The following is a 16,597-nucleotide window of genomic DNA, read 5'->3' as shown; positions in this document are numbered from 1 at the left end:
GTGATGGTGCAGAAAGCCGGTGACCCCTTGCAGTATCGAGCTCAGGACTGCAGCCGAGCCGACACCCACCACCTGTGTGGCTGGCCAGGTGAGTGTATAAGGGAAGCCAGGCTGGTCCTGTGTTCTTATCTTGTGCTATATCTATAAGTTGTTATTTGTTACTGAAGCAGTGTCGATTGTTCCTTAAGCAATTATTTGTTTGTTTCCTTTCTTTATATGTCATCAGCCCCCAAGTTTACTTCGTACTTCATCACATTTGTGCACTTTCTCTTCCTTTGTCTCTGTACAGGAGTTTGCCCAACCAATTACTACCTGCACGAAGGACTATGTTACCAGGTGCTCTCGCCCGTCACTCCTTTCACTAATTTGGCTGAGGCTCTCTCTGCCTGTGTCACCAAAGGCGGCACCCTGGCCTATCCTGAGACCCTGGCAAGGTTAACCTACCTCGAGGGTTTGGTGAGGGTACGTAAAAGAAGCTTGAAGGTTGGCGTTCGAAACAAGCATGAAATATCTAAAGAAATTAAAAGGAAAAGGAAACGAAACTAAAAAAAAATATTGATAAGAAAAAAGAGAGAATATAAATACCGAAAGCAAACTTGCTGTATGCAAGGATCATGATAAATCACATAAAAAAAAAGCTTAGTCACATAGTCAAGTTCAAACGTCGTTGTCATACTATACTGAATTTGTTTTCTCATTTCGCTGTTCGCAGATGCAGAGTACTTTTGTCGAGCCCGGAACTGCAATCCTGGGACTCAATGACAGGTAAGTGATGCAAGTCAGGAAATAACAATGCTAGATAATAGTAGGAATGTAATATCAGAGCTATAAATTATTGCAGCCTGTTTCTAATATATAAGCATGAAATATTACCAGCTGTGCAAGTTATCCGTTTTTACAGCCAGTCAGTAACGCTGCCAGAATATTTTTGTAAGAGATGGTGAGAGCTGGCAACTCAATGGAAGGAGAAGAAGAACTTTGCTGGAGCTGTAGTTTCGGAAAATTGTTTTTATTTTAACTTTCTGAACATGCTTTTGGAGGAAGGAAGAAACTATAGATTTAATAATATGCCTTGCAATGCCTTCGTCCATCTTCACCCTTGTGCCGACACGAGAGCTGATTCTTAGCGACACGAAACCACACTCCTACTGCTATGGCAGGTTCGGCGACTGGACCGTGGAGAACCGCTACACTCCCGCCGAAGATGTGATTAGCAGTGCAGGGATCACCATTGGCGACGCCCACTACCGGTTGCTGCAAGTTGGAGGATTAGGGTGGTCTCTTACCCACACTACCCTCACACCATGGGGTGAAATCCGCTTCGCCATCTGCCAACTGTTCGGCGTGCGAGGTGACGTGTGGGATTTGTGTTCATTTGTTCTCCCCCTTTAAGAATACTTTTTTTTTTTCTCTACACACATGCGCGCGCGCACGCGATTCATTAGGCTCTCACAGTCCTAATACATAGAGGAAGGGGCAGCGGACACTTGCGGCTTCGGCTGTCGCTCACATGCAGGGGAGTGAGGGAGTGCTGCAGGCCTGCTGCTGATCCTCCACACGTCATTCCTAGTCTGTCCACTTTACTAATGCAAGAGTTAACCAGCATCTCCATTATTTCACTCTGGAACTCTTCCTATTTCTGTATTTTCTCCTGCCTGTAACTTGCACTGTTTCAAAAGAGAAATCTTGACACCTCAAAAAAGTAAATGGGCATCTCTCTCTGTTCCATTACTCTTGTTTTCTTTTAGAGAACAGGAGTATGAGCGGACCTTTTTATTATTTGCCGATCTCCCTGATGCAGAAATAAAATCAATTAATTAATTAGTTGATTAATTAATGAAAATAACGTCATGTGTGCGGGCAGAAAGAGATTAGCATTACGTGTTTCTTCAGAATGTTGGACGCCGCCACTTCCACCCACCGTTAACATGACGTTCACTTACGACAACATGACGCAGGTGCGCGCCAGCGCCTCCTACAGGTCAGTACTCTCGGCCACAGAGCACAGCTGTGGGAGTCAAGTTCTTTTAGATCTTTTTAAGACTTGATAATAGCTAAAGATCTCTCTCTCTCTCTCTCTCTCTCTCTCTCTCTCTCTCTCTCTCTCTCTCTCTCTCTCTCTCTCTCTCTCTCTCTCTCTCTCTACCTCTCCATACTGTCACTTCTCTAGGATTACGTTAATATAAGTTTCTCGTTGTATTCTGATACGTGTGGGGTGTTTGCAGGTGCTACCCCGGCTACTTCCTGAATGGGAATCTCAATGTACGGAACCAGACAGCGGAGTGTGTGGGCCAGCTGGGTGGTTGGCTAATGAACCCTCCCACTGACCCCGTGTGCTTGGCTATTGACGGTAAGACTAACTGCTGATCAGGTATAGTAACTACGGTATAATTTCAGCAAATTTAAATCGCCCAAGTGTTATTTTTCCTTGACATAGATCCATTAGATAAGAAAACAGATATGAACGAGATGGAAACACGGTAACCATGTAATTTTATCAACCTGATTTTTTTTTTATCTACTTATAGGTAGTTGGCTTAGCACACAAGATGTAGCATCAGATTATCGTTTTCTCCGCAGGCTTAAAAAACTCATGTAACTTTTAGTAGAGCCTTTCGAATGTAGAGGGAGTGCGGTACGGAAGCGTTTCAGAATATAGTTTTAATTCAATCCTACCTGCAGTATGTTCTGTGCCAACGTCACCCTCCATGCTTATCACCAACACCACGGGCATCAACCACCTGCAGCTCAACGGTACCGTCACCTTCACCTGTCCGCCCGACACCACCACGCAGAGCCTTGCCACCAACCAGACCCTGACCTGCACCGAGAGCTTCATGAACACCTACTTCTATGTACCCCAGACTGTGGCAGCGTGTGATGGTAGGTTGGTCAGGGAGAGTCTAGTAGTCGTTGTTTATTTACCTGAGTATCAACATGCAATTAGTCAGGTTAAATTATCTGTTAAATTATCATTACAATCATAAAAACACCATTGAAAACTACAATAGCTTCCACTAGAACCTGTTAAGATAAGTCAAGACGCAAAAACGTTTAATCAGATATACGGCCCTTTGACAAACCCTCCTCCTTTCAATCAGTGTGTCTCGGGAGCCCCAGCGCAGTGAACGCTACCACAAGCTGGAGCGAGAATACTATGTACACTATTGGCATGGAGGTGGTGGTCACGTGCTTCATGTCTCACACCTTCGATCTGTCAGGGCGTTCGAATCAGACCGTCTCGTGTTTGGAGACTGGATGGTCCGACCCGTTGCCCTGCTACAAAGGTACTTATATGCAAGGGAGTATTATTGTATTGCAAAGCGAACAGCAAAGGGTAAAATTATCTATAGGATTATCGTGTATAGATTGTGTGAAGAGAGAGAAGATGGAAGGAAGAAAGAGAGGAAAGAAAGAAGAAAGGAAGGAAGGAAGAAATAAAGAAAAAAAAGAAAGAACGAAAGGTAATGTAGTGGAGAGAGAGAGGGAGAGAGAGAGAGAGAGAGAGAGAGAGAGAGAGAGAGAGAGAGAGAGAGAGAGAGAGAGAGTATACAAACAGAAACACAGATAGACAGAGTGTCACATAAACAGACAGACTAGAACTTCATTCACCTGCAACAGCTTGTGTGCTGGAGCCCCCATTGGCTGGAGCCAGCATGACGCAAGAGCCACTCCTGCTCACCAACAACGCCGTCGGCACTGAGGTCGTCTACACATGCGACGGGACCCTGAAGACACTGCTTGAGGTGGGTTCCCCTTTTGGTGCTTTGTATAGGAACGAGGAGGAGGAAGAGGAGGAGGAGGAGGAGTTTTCTTCAGGATTCTCAGTGTTTTCAGTCTCATATATACATTCTCATACCTTTCGACCTCATCCCTTACTTCTCTGTACTTCTCTGTTTGTAGTGTGCAGCGATACGTTTGGCACGCAAGTAGAGGCAACTTCTTTCTAATAATAATAATAATAATAATAATAATAATAATCCCTCCTGACGGTGTACAGGGAAGCACAAGTCTTGTTGCCTCCACTACGGTGATCTGCGGAGAAGACGGCCAGTGGAACCTCACAACGCCCCTGCCGCCCTGCCTTGCCTGTAAGCTAACCGCTGCGCCCGCCACCTCAGTGTTCCTGCATCACCACACTCGCTGTCTGCTTCTGTACTTCCCCTTTCCTATGACTTGAACTCTTTCAGGAGCGAGGTTTCAAGACACTTACTTCATTTTGAGAACTGGCACGCAAGTGGGCTTTTTTTTTTTTTTTTTCAAATTCTTATTGCCTTTGGCCAGTGGTTCTCTTACATAGAAAAATGTATATATTACTATTATTCTTATTCTTATTATTAGTATTATCATCGTCATCATCACAGCCATCAACACCATCATCATCACCACCACCATCCTTCGCAGATTGTGAGGGTGAGCCGGCAGTTCCCAACGCGATCACCACGTGGAGCGCCACTGAGCATTACCTAACCGGCCAGAACGTGACCGCCACTTGCCTTGACAAATACATCCTGGTGAACGACGAGACCAACACCCAGATGCTGAAATGCACCGAGACGGGCTGGACCCCGGGCACGCCATGTGAAAAGGGTTAATTTTTTTATTTTTTTATCTTTTTATTTATTTATTTATTTATTTATTTATTTATTTTCTTAGTGTTCTTATTCGGCGCCGCAAAGCTTTGGTGGTATCTTCGAAGGAATTTGGCTTATGGTAGAGTAGTGGTGGTAGTAGTCATACTTGTAGTAGTAGCAGTAACTCTCTCTCTCTCTCTCTCTCTCTCTCTCTCTCTCTCTCTCTCTCTCTCTCTCTCATCACTGATTGGTAACTAATTTGCCTCCCCACCTTTCCTCTGGCAGGCTGCTCAACGGGCATTCCAGCAGCGGGCGCCAACATGACGGCGCCAACTCTAACGGACCGGAGGGAGGGCACCACCTTGAATTATATCTGTAATCCCGGCACCTTCGCCACAGTCGATGTGAGTAAGAGTCAACTGTGATTAACCTCAATTGGATCCATTGGCGGTTATTAAGAGTTATTCAGGGTTCAAATTAATGAATATACTTTAGTGTCAAACTTTTCTTCCACTGACTTGACTGTAATGATTATCGAGACCTTTGCTTATCAAGAAATTGCATTCAGACTTCAGAGTTAAGCTACGCCTCAGCCACTATGTGTTTTCTTTCCCACCATCACAGAAATCGAATCTTTCCAGGTTTTAAACTGACGTAGGAAATGTGCTCTTGTTACTCATTCTTCTCGAAAGCTGATTATAACCGTGTTGGAGTTAAGGAAAAGAGCTTTGATTTTCCACAGATTCCATTGAATAGGTTTTAACGTTAAAGTGTTGGGTTACAGGTTACACAGCCACCCGCCACATTCATAACAGTGACATGCAGCACCAGCGGTCTGTGGGGCGCCAATGCCGATGCCGTGGAAACAATTATACTTCCGGAATGTATGACAGGTGAGTCTCTGGACAAATTATTTAGCAGATACGAAAGTCGGTCTCTTCTAAAATAAAAATTTGGTAACTAAACGAACATTATGCGTCTATCAATAAATATCTTAATATTGTTAATGAAATATAAATAGATAAATGATAGTTGTCATATACTCTGGGATACATCAGCATCTACATTCTGTGTAGATGAAATGTAGTTTCCGGAGATGTGAGCAATATATGATTTGATTTTTTTTGTTCATGCTATCATAATATATAAGTATTCGGAATAAAGCATGTTGAATACAATAAATTACTTCGACCACTTCTGGAGCCTGAGACCAGTCGGCGCACAGCTCAGTAAGCTGATACTTGTAGGAAGCTAGGGCAGATAAACTGTGGATGTCATTATGGCACACTTTGAGCTTGTTAATTGTGTCTACTCGGTATCAAGGCCACAGTGAGTTGCAGTGCAAGGACAAAGATAGCAGTGGCTCTTGACTAACTCAACTTCGCCTCCTTGTTACAGGAGGAGAATTTTATGAGCAGTGTGTTGCCCCCCACAATGAGCTATCTGGTCTGTTTCCTGATGTCCTTATCATCAGGCATGCCTTTGGTCAGTACGTGCCCAAAGCACTTGAAGGTCTCGATATCTATTTATCTATCCATCTATCTGTCTATCTATCTATTTATCTATCTATCTATGTAGAGAGAGAGAGAGAGAGAGAGAGAGAGAGAGAGAGAGACCTTCAGGTACCTTGGGCACGTACTGACCGAAGACATGACTGATGATGAGGGCGTCAGCAAGCTGGCCAGACAGCTGATAGTGGTGGGCAACACACTGCTCATAAAATTATCTTTCTGTATCCTGGAGGTGAATTTTTCTCCATCTCGAGAAAACTCAGAACTGTACGTTCTCTGTGCTACTGAATGTGAACCGTATAAACCGCCTCTATGAATATTATATTTTCTTGGCGATTCTATACTACAGAAAAAAAAAAACTCATATAAAGCTGGCCTAACTCACCATCACAGGAACGACAGTGCAGCCACCGATGTCTGGAGGAGCAGTACTGTCAGGGGTGGATCCTCCTTACGTGATGGGCACAGTGCTCACCATGTCCTGCGAAAAGGGGTTCACGTCCCTCACCGGTGTCCCATCCACGACCCTCACCTTCGACGGAACTGTTTGGGTGCCTAACGACCCCAACTTCCACTGTCTCGCAGGTACGTATGCAAGAAATGTAAATGTGCATGCTGTGAGAAACACACGTCTGTCTTCCCCTCCCAACCCTCCATTCTCAACTATTGGTTAACATGTAAATTAAGAAATGCACCGTCTTTTTTTATTATTATTATTATTATTATTATTATTATTATTATTATTATTATCTTTTCGACTGAGAAAAAAAAACATTCTTATTAGATGAGAGGAGGTAAGTGGTATTTTTTTATGATGAATATTTAGGAAACTAATCAGAGTGAGAGAAAAATTGTTGTTGGAGAAAATAAGGTAAAGGGAAACTGTCATGCGCATTCCTGTTTGCGACGCTTCAGTTCCCGGCATAACATTTTCTTTTAAGCTACAAACACTTTGGAAATTCAGACATAGGAGGAAAGATTAAAAGAAAGCAAGCATATAAGATGAGTGCTCTGGGTTACTCTTGCAACACCACCTTACCCCCATTCTGACAGTCACGTGTTTTACCTCATTCAGCAGATTTACATTTTCTGCCTTTATCATTTAATACTGGTGTGTGATGAATATAAAATGTGAAATATTAGTGAGTTTTCATTGCATGATAACTGAGAATAATGACTCTATACATGTTTTGTCAATGCAATATATTGATATATTTATGAATAGCAATAGTTTATAAGTTTCATCTTTATCTATTGAATGAGAGATGAATAGTGTGTTTGGTGGTGTGAAATGCGTGAAAGGTGATATACGTGGATGAGTGCATAACTGAAACACTTGTGTACATACATGCAGCATCAATTATCCCAACACCTGATGAAACCCATCAAACTAAATCGCCCGCTATTTGTGATTAAGGTGATGTTGCGAGGTTGTAAATAAAGACTGAAATCACACTGCTCGTTTTCCTATGCAATCTCTATCATAGTAATATCCTATCATTTTTTTTTTTTTTGTGTGTGTATGTGTGTGTGTGAAGTTCTTCAGGTGATGCTGCGAAATTGTGAATAAAATAATAAGGAACTATCTTGCTGATTTTTATATGTAACCTAGATGGCGTTATCATAATATTTCATGTCACTGCATCGTAGAATTATTATTAGACATAATTTTATCGATCTTCTGTACCCTTATTTGTTACTATACGAGTATATCCGTCACCAAGGCAGGGACATTTTATTGCATGGCTACCAAGGTCATACAGACGAATCAAAGAAATAGTAATGAGTTGTTGTTACGTATGTTTTCTTCTTCTTCTTCTTCTTCGATCCTTAAGAAACAGAAGAACCCTTCAGGATGTAAACAGTTCCCGCAGGGAAGCCACAAAACGCCTGACTTCTGATCTCTAAAATTTCTGGTTGGGGCAGAGCAAACTTGGTATTGTTCATTGCCTTAAAAACTCAATTCTTCCATATATCAGCTCGACACAACCTTCCAGACAACTATTCCCTCTTCTTCAATGACACTTAACTGTCCCCCTCTTCTACACTAAACATCCTCGGTCTGTTCTTTTCATATAATCTAAACTGGAAACTTCACATTTCATCTCTAGCTAAAACAGCTTGTATGAAGTTAGATGTTTTGAGATGTCTCCGCCAGTTCTTTTTTTTTTTTTTTTCTCACCCCCCCCCAGGTGCTAACTCTGTACAGGGGCCTTATCCATCCATGTATGGAGTATGCTTCACATGTCTGGGGTCCTCTCATAGCGCTCTTCTAGACAGGGTGGAATCAAAAGCTTTTCGTCTCATCAACTCCTCTCCGCTAACTGACTGTCTTCAGCCTCTTTCTTTGCCGCAGTGTTGCATCTCTTGCTATCCTCTACTGCCATTTTCATGCTAACTGCTCTTCTGATCTTGCCAACTGCATGCCTCCCCTCCTCCCGCGACCTCGCTGCTCAAGATCTTTCTCTCACACCTGTTCTATCCAGCGTTCTAATGCAAGAGTTAACCAGTATCCTCAATCATTCATCCCTTTCTCTGGTAAACTCTGGAACTCCCTGCCTGCTTCTGTATTTCCACCTTCCTATGATTTGAACTCCTTCAAGAGGGAGGTTTCAAGACACTTATCTTTCAGTTTTTGACTACAGCTTCGGACCTTATTCGGGAAACGGCATCTCAGTGGGCTTTTTTTTTATTACTATTATATTTTTTGTTGCCCTTGGCCGGTGTCCCTCCTACAAAAAAAATCAATAAATAAATAAAAAATATGTGAGCGCCGAACCGATCTCTTGTACAGCGGCACCGAAAGTAAAACATTGCAGACTGAAACATGGCGGCTACAGCTTGTCGGGCCGCTCTCCTTCCTGCTAGATGCCGGTTACTTTCCCGTGTCTGGCAAAGAACAGGCCGAGCATCATGCACCAGAGTATGTATACCAACAAGCTTTTCGTGTCTGTATGTTTAACATGAGCTGTATTGCCTTTATTTATGACAGCAGATCCTTCAGGAGGTGTTCCAGCTGATCTCGGTGCATTACTCTTCACTCAGTGAGGGCTACCGAGATGCTGGGTGACATTGCCTTAATATAGTTAGTCTGGCATGTGTTATATCTCCGCATAACTCTGATTATCAATAGATGTTACTTAATTAAAAAATTGGAGATTCATTTGATTGTATATGCCCAAGTCATAAGCAAAGTTTCACCTTTAACACTCAATGCAGTTATTACAAGTTGTTAAATATCGTTCATTCTAATTTAAATTGTTTGTTCAGTAAAGTTTTGTATGTATATTTTGTCATGATGAGATAATGTGTTTTCTTTATCACTGAACCTTTGCTACAGCCAACCATCTCTGGTTCTGTAATTATTATGGAAGGTTATTCCCTGTTTAGAAATGATTTTGAATCCCCTATTCCTGTGTTTGGTGTTTGTGTTTGTGTTAAAAATAATATATAATAATAAGGCAGTATTATTTTAGATTTACATCATCATACTCGACAACACTGAGAAAGTGATTTTTGCATACCTTACTGGATTCTGAGAAACTTATAATCTCTCTGAGTTTCTGTGGGAAGTCCATAGTTTTCAAAATATACACAGGAACTTCCCCAAAAAATTTCCTAGATCTGATCCAGTAGAAGAGTTTAGGTTAGATTAGTGTCCCTGAGGGGGGTCGAGGAAGACGCAACCCCCTGGCTAGGTTAGGTTAGGTGAGATTAGTATTTCTGGAAGGAGGCCAGGGTGGTGCAGTCCCTCAGCTGGGTTAGGGGGATTATGGTGCAAATCTAAAAATAATCTTAAGGCTTATGTTTACTCTGACTCTGGCTCTTTTTCTAACACTCCAACACTTCTTCCTACCTTAAACCTTTATAACCTAACAGTTTATGGTCCTCCTTCTTATACACATGATGAAAATATTGCTCATTGAATTTATTTACATCCTCACTACTAATAAGGAACTTGTAATAGTGGGTGATTTCAATCTCCCCACAATTTCTTGGCCAGATGTTCTTTTTTCCTATAAAACTTCAGTGTTTTTTTTTCTTTTTATTGCATGATGTTCCTTTCTTCCTAACAGATCTGGCAAGAGGAAACAGTGGATAGGAAGGAGCCTTTATTTATTCTATCCTGCTTCTTTCACAATATATCAGATTATATTATAGAAACTACAATTAGCCTAATAAGGACCAATAAGTCTGCTGTTATTTGATCTTCTTTTGTGTTCCTTTTAAATAAAGATGCACTTTATATGCCATTAAATACTGTCTTTCTAGTTTTGGTAAGCATTTACTGATATGGAAGATTTGTATCAGTAAATCCTGGTTATCCATTTTTTTCATTATTCAAACTAATTTTCCTGTATGGCCTCCAATTATGTGGAATTTTACTTTATTGTTTAACAAACTAGATTTTCTTGGCTAAATGATATTGGTCTACTTGACAGGTAGAAGCTGCATATATCTTTCTGTTTTCTTACTGATAAAATATTGTTTGCAGGCTCTGAGCTCCACCTTAGGGGAAGAACAGCCCAACTTCCCTGGCTCTCGATCAAAATGGACAGAAAAGCTTGACTTTGTGCAGCCAGACCTGTATGATGGCATTCCTGTGTATAGAGTCATGGACAGGAAGGGTCAGGTCATTGATCCAGCTTCAGACCCCAATGTAAGTTGATAATGACCACTCATATTTCCATAATGTTAACTTATCCTATAGCTCATATATTACTCATTTAAAAGTATTTTGATGTTTCTCCTCTGTCTTGTGTGCAGTCTTCACAAATAGCCCTGTTTCATTATTAAACCTTTTTCCAGAGAAGGCCTCCACACTTACAAATGAGCAGCAGTTGCCTGGGAGCTGTGTGTATAGAAATTTTCAAGTTTTGCTTCTACCTTATAGAAGATCAAGTAGAATTGACTTTATTTTGTTCGGCACAAGTCTTAGATGGTTTAGTTAGCACGATGCTGACTTTAAAAAAAAATTTGTAAAAATTGCTGCCTCACACCTTAACTTTCATTCTCTTCAGTTGAGTGAAGACACAGTGGTTAAAATGTACCAGAGAATGACACTCTTGAACACCATGGACCGCATCTTGTATGAGTCTCAGCGGCAAGGTCGTATCTCATTCTACATGACCAACTATGGGGAGGAAGGCACCCATATAGGCTCTGCAGCAGCTCTTAATGACCAAGACATAGTGTATGGCCAGTACAGAGAAGCAGGTAAATCACATGGCTCTGGCTACCCTTGCTCTCTTCAACAGACATATCTGCCTCATTTGGATGCTAGTATCAGTCAGGAGGTTTTTGGACATTGCCTCAAGACCAGATGTTATACTTCATGTATATACTGTGTTAAGGAAAACTGGTTCTTCTCAGAGGTGAAAATATTTTCATACCTGTTTTTTTAGATTTTGTTTGGTTTGGTCATTATTTTTTAAATTCACAACTTGTATGGAAATTTATTCTTTACATTCCATCATAATTCCCTTTTAAGATTAGTGTTTTTTTTATGTAATATGTCATTATTGTGTTGCATTTTAACCAGTATCATAATTTATAGTTTATGAATGGCATTTCCTTGGATGGTCCTGTTTCTTTGACACTTTTTCTTTTTAAATGTGAATCTTTCAGAAAATGTTATTATGGAGATGAATATCATCTTTATATTTCAGTGTGAATAATTTGGTGATATCTTTAAACCATTGAACAGCAACAATACATGTCTACATACCTGTTATGCATTATCTGATACACAGTGAAAAACTCAATGTTTTCTATACATTTCCTCTCCATGGGGATCAGTCATTTTACATTGATTTCTTAAGGCAACAGGTATGGGTAATTTTTTAATTTGATTCTGTAGGAGTGTTGATGTGGCGAGGCTTTCCACTGGACCGCTTCATAAATCAGTGCTATGGTAATGAGGCAGACATGGGCAAAGGCAGACAGATGCCAGTGCACTATGGATCCATAGAGCACCACTTTGTCACGATATCTTCCCCTCTGGCCACACAAATGCCTCAAGGTAATCACTGATGCTTGAATAAGTTAAAGTGTGATAAGCAAGTAGGACAAGAACGCTGTCATATCCCAAAGGAAGATTAATTTAGTCAGTTTTGGACTTGTAACATACTGTATAAGTGCATGCTTGAATTGATTGAAAATATGTTTAAGGAAGATAAGAAATTAATTAAGAATTTAATCCCAAGACTACACATTTTAAACAGTTTAGCCTTCCCTAGCTGTTGGCACTGCCTACTCCTTCAAACGCGCCCAGAATGGCCTGTGTGTTATCTGCTACTTTGGCGAAGGCACTTCAAGTGAAGGAGATGCCCATGCTGCCTTCAATTTCTCAGCAACACTCGAGTGTCCTGTTATTTTCTTCTGGCAAGTATAGAGTGCATTATTTTCTTTGTCTTCAGATAATGAAGTGCTGATATTATTCATATAAAGTCAATGTGGCAACCTTGTTGAGTTAAAAATGACTTTCAAATACCAGATAGTTAGGCAGTTTATGTTTTACCATCAGGTCTTTTTAACGTTGGGAGAAAGGAAATGGAGATGCTTTGCCATCATGGTGGAGTGTCACAATGAAAGACTTTCTATAATCTGTAAATAAAAGTAATGTTCAAAATATTAGGAATGAAAAATATAATCATTTACACAAAATAAAACTAAGTATGCTGAGGATCATGAAGATGGATATGTTCATTATAGCATTACCTAATGTGATATGTTACTTCCTCAGGCAGAATGTAAAAAAATAAATAATAATAAAAACTGGATCATACCCTTTAGTAAGGAATATTTTTAGTGTAGTACATACAGTACATTGAAAGTTGTGTGATAAAGCAGTGGGGGAATATGTGCTTGAATGGTGTGATTGTGTAGATGATACGGGGAAAGTTAAGAAAATTTGATATTCACACGTAAGCACACATTGTAAGACATGGTAATAATGGTACTGAGAATAATGAAAGTGTTTACATCTCACTTATGTATTTAATTTTTTCCCATCAGTCGCAACAATGGGTATGCCATCTCCACGCCAACCAGTGAGCAGTATAGGGGAGATGGTGTGGCTGCACGTGGCCCTGCTTACGGCATTGCCACAATTCGTGTCGATGGCAACGATGTGTTTGCCGTGTACAACGCCACGAAGGCTGCCCGACACATCACTGTCAATGAGAACAGACCAGTTCTAATAGAGGCAATGACTTACAGGTAATATATATAACTGTTTCTTTTGTTTAGATTAAAATGTTATGTATACATAACTACAACAACTACACAGTTTGTTTTTCTAGAAGTGAGTGAACATTTTCATCCAGTTTTGCATAAAAGTAATGATGTCAATATGTGTTCATCTTCAGTGTGGAGCAGGCATGAAGGATGGGTGTTTAACTCACTTGCTGCAACACTTAAGACATCACTTCAGTACCAAAAAAATGTCAAAATGTGCCCACATATGAGTTGTTCTAGAGAAAGTTAAAGATAGTGGTATATGTTTAAATGTGTAGTGCTAATTTTAAACCAGCCTTTAGGACCTTAACAAGCTTGCTAATTAGATGAACAAAGTAGAACTATGTCACATGGAAATAGAGTTCTTTAGAGGTAAGGCAAAGAGGTATCCCAGGATGATCACAGGATATAGAGTGCCATCTAAAAGAATCTTGCCTTTTACCAGCATGCTAATCATTAACAAGGTCTCACCAAAGAGGTTGTCACAGAGAGGATATAGAGGGCTATTTAGAAAAATCGTCTTTTGCTAACTTATGGTTACTTAATACAGTGCTACACCAAAGGCTGTGTCACAAATAATTTCCAAGGTAGCAGTCATTGACTACCTTGTATGTAGGACAGTAGGTATAGAGTTCATTAGAACTTTGTACTTTAATGTACTCTGTGTATTTAAGTGACCAATTTACCTGGACTCCCTTGTTGCCAGAGTAATTCTGTATCTGAGCATCAAATGTTTATGTTGCAGGATTGGCCACCACAGTACCTCTGACGACAGCTCCGCTTACCGTTCAGTGGATGAGGTACGACTGTGGGACTCTACTCAGCACCCTATTGCCCGCCTGCGTGCATACATGGTCCATCAAGGCTACTGGGATGAAGCTAAGGAGAAGCAGTGGAAGGATGACTGTAAGAGGCAGGTGGGTTGATTGTACGGAACCTGTACTCCAAAGACTATATGATGAAATTCGACTGTCAGAGAATATCAGTGAGCAAAAAAGCTTTATTAAGATTTTTTGGAGTTCAGTTTGAAATGCATGAGTCAAATAAATTCTTGCAACCAGGTGATGCAGTCTTTTGCAAGAGCAGAGCGAAGACAGAAACCAAGCTGGAAAGAAATGTTTACTGATGTGTATGATGACATGCCACAACATCTCAGGTGAGTTGGAGATAGTTTGTTTTATCAAGTGATGCTGTGATGAACTTAATTAGTTGAGAGCAATAGATCATTACCTCATCATTTATTTTATATATATAAATGTGCATGTGTGTGTGTGTGTTAAAATATTGTGCATTAGTGGTGACTTGACTGTAGGTATGTGTGTGTGTGTATGTAAATGTATTTATCTACAGTATCAGTTTATATTTCATATTGATAAATGTTCATCAATAATATAGGCTGTTGCAGATGATAATGTCTTAATAATATGTAGATGAAAGGAGAAAAATACATTACTAAGTGCCTCCTGTACATTCTTAGGGAGCAGTATGAGTACATGAAAGCTCATGTGGATGAGTACCAGGACCATTACCCAGTCAAGAACTTTGTGAAGGAGATGTGAGGAGAGACAGGTAGTTGCTGCATGCAAGGCCTTCGCCATGTACACACAAAGTCTGCAAGCAAGGATGTGTGACATGGGTACTTCCTTGCTGATCTGTGGTTGTAGATAGACTTTTTAAGTATTTAAAACTGAACTGTACAGTAGACATAATTTAGGTGTAGCAAATATTTTAAGTAACATTATTGTTTACAGAACTGGTGTTTACAAAGAGGTAATCTATGTGTGTTATAAAATTCCATGATGGTAAATGAATGAAAACACATTTCTAGAGCTGCATTAGGTGAGTTCAGGAGTTTCCATTATATTTGTATTGCCAGACCATCTGATTTTTAGCACTGTATATTTCTTGTACTTAATGTGTGTGATATTTTTTTGACATTCAGATCATAAAGCATTTTATGACATCATGTACTTTGCAAACCAATTACATTTTCAAGGTTATTGAAATATTTCCACAAACTGCAGATCTGAAGTAACCATACAGTCATGTAAAGCTGAATTTTAGACTTTATTACTTATCAGTCATTGTTAAGGCAAAGCAGTCTTCTCAGTATTATGGATGAAGTTTTTACCACTTCAACAACTGCCTGGAACTACTGAACGTTTCTTCTATTGGTTAAACTGCTTCCATGCAAAAACATGTGCATTAGGTAAGTAAATAACAGTAGAGAGAGAAAGAGAGAGAGAGAGAATAGAATTTTGTGCATAGGTTGAATGAAATAGTTTTAGTTTTGCATTTATTTTGTAATTTATATTCTGAATCAAGGTGATGGTCTCTCTCTCTCTCTCTCTCTCTCTCTCTCTCTCTCTCTCTCTCTCTCTCTCTCTCTCTCTCTCTCTCTCTCTCTCTCTCTCTCTCTCTCTCTCTCTCTCTCTCTCTCTCTCTCTCTCTCTCTCTCTCTCTCTCACTCTGTATTAACATTGGACAGAAAGAAATACTCCATGTAATCCAAATCTTCATCTTTTCACCAGAATGATGTGGAATAGTATAATTCCTTTCATTCACAGTTGTGTTTTGATGTTTGCACTCTTAATACTTTCCACACTTCACAATGCCAACATGATTAAATTTATTTACTTTAAATATTTGGCATTTTGTATACATTTAGCATGAGTAAATTACTCTTCTTTCATATTGCTAAAATGCAATGTTTTTATATTTAACCGTCTCTCATTCTGGTGTCAGTCACAGAAACTTCACTTTGTGCTATCTAGGCAGGACATTTTAAACAGTTGTATATATATTTTACTTGTAGCGCTCATAACATTATAGCATAGAGGTTCGTCTTGAACCTTAGTACTGTATCACAGTGTACAGTCCAAAGGAAAAGTAAAAAAAAAAGGTTTAAAAATGCAAGTTTGATATCTTGAATTATATATATATATATATATATATATATATATATATATATATATATATATATATATATATATATATATATATATATATATATATATATATATATATATATATATATATATATATATATATAGTTATTATAAATTCAGCAGTACACCATGCCCAATAGAGCAGAGTTAATGTTTGGTTTTCCTTTTCTTAATTTAAATCCTCTTGGAGCTGAGTTTAGCTTAGAGATTTTTTTCCCTAACATTCAAAAGAAGTACCAGCAGTTGTTAGGAACCATAAATAAGAAGTGATTGATAATTCCACCCAAGCAGTGCCACTGACCCAAAGGAATAGTTCAGGGCTACC

The 16,597-nt window shown here is 39.7% G+C and overlaps 2 protein-coding genes across 2 annotated transcripts in view; both read left to right on the top strand.

The window, feature by feature from the left end:
* The window catches only part of LOC135114016 (uncharacterized), an 11,826-nt gene extending 4,257 nt beyond the window's left edge, over positions 1-7,569 (top strand). The window contains exons 10-23 of the mRNA XM_064029628.1: positions 1-88; positions 290-462; positions 713-765; positions 1,161-1,351; positions 1,894-1,981; positions 2,226-2,350; positions 2,683-2,883; positions 3,102-3,287; positions 3,622-3,746; positions 4,001-4,091; positions 4,405-4,590; positions 4,860-4,978; positions 5,359-5,467; positions 6,479-7,569. The exon at positions 1-88 is cut by the window's left edge and continues 27 nt beyond it. Coding sequence (XP_063885698.1) covers positions 1-88; positions 290-462; positions 713-765; positions 1,161-1,351; positions 1,894-1,981; positions 2,226-2,350; positions 2,683-2,883; positions 3,102-3,287; positions 3,622-3,746; positions 4,001-4,091; positions 4,405-4,590; positions 4,860-4,978; positions 5,359-5,467; positions 6,479-6,759 — 2,016 coding nt within the window. The 3' untranslated portion in view covers positions 6,760-7,569. The remainder of the gene's footprint in view (positions 89-289; positions 463-712; positions 766-1,160; positions 1,352-1,893; positions 1,982-2,225; positions 2,351-2,682; positions 2,884-3,101; positions 3,288-3,621; positions 3,747-4,000; positions 4,092-4,404; positions 4,591-4,859; positions 4,979-5,358; positions 5,468-6,478) is intronic.
* A 1,294-nt stretch (positions 7,570-8,863) lies between these two features.
* LOC135114017 (2-oxoisovalerate dehydrogenase subunit alpha, mitochondrial-like) lies at positions 8,864-15,287 on the top strand. Its single transcript, XM_064029629.1, has 9 exons — positions 8,864-9,008; positions 10,581-10,745; positions 11,107-11,302; positions 11,946-12,107; positions 12,325-12,469; positions 13,103-13,306; positions 14,070-14,241; positions 14,386-14,480; positions 14,802-15,287. Exons 1-9 carry the CDS (start codon positions 8,913-8,915, stop codon positions 14,881-14,883), a joined length of 1,317 nt encoding a protein of 438 aa, XP_063885699.1. The 5' UTR covers positions 8,864-8,912; the 3' UTR covers positions 14,884-15,287.
* Positions 15,288-16,597: the final 1,310 nt, after the last annotated feature.

This window comes from Scylla paramamosain, chromosome 27 (genome assembly GCF_035594125.1).
Source record: "Scylla paramamosain isolate STU-SP2022 chromosome 27, ASM3559412v1, whole genome shotgun sequence".
Taxonomy (NCBI): domain Eukaryota; kingdom Metazoa; phylum Arthropoda; class Malacostraca; order Decapoda; family Portunidae; genus Scylla; species Scylla paramamosain.
The sequence above is the reverse complement of the archived record's forward strand: the minus strand, read 5'-3'. Positions and strand labels throughout refer to the sequence as shown.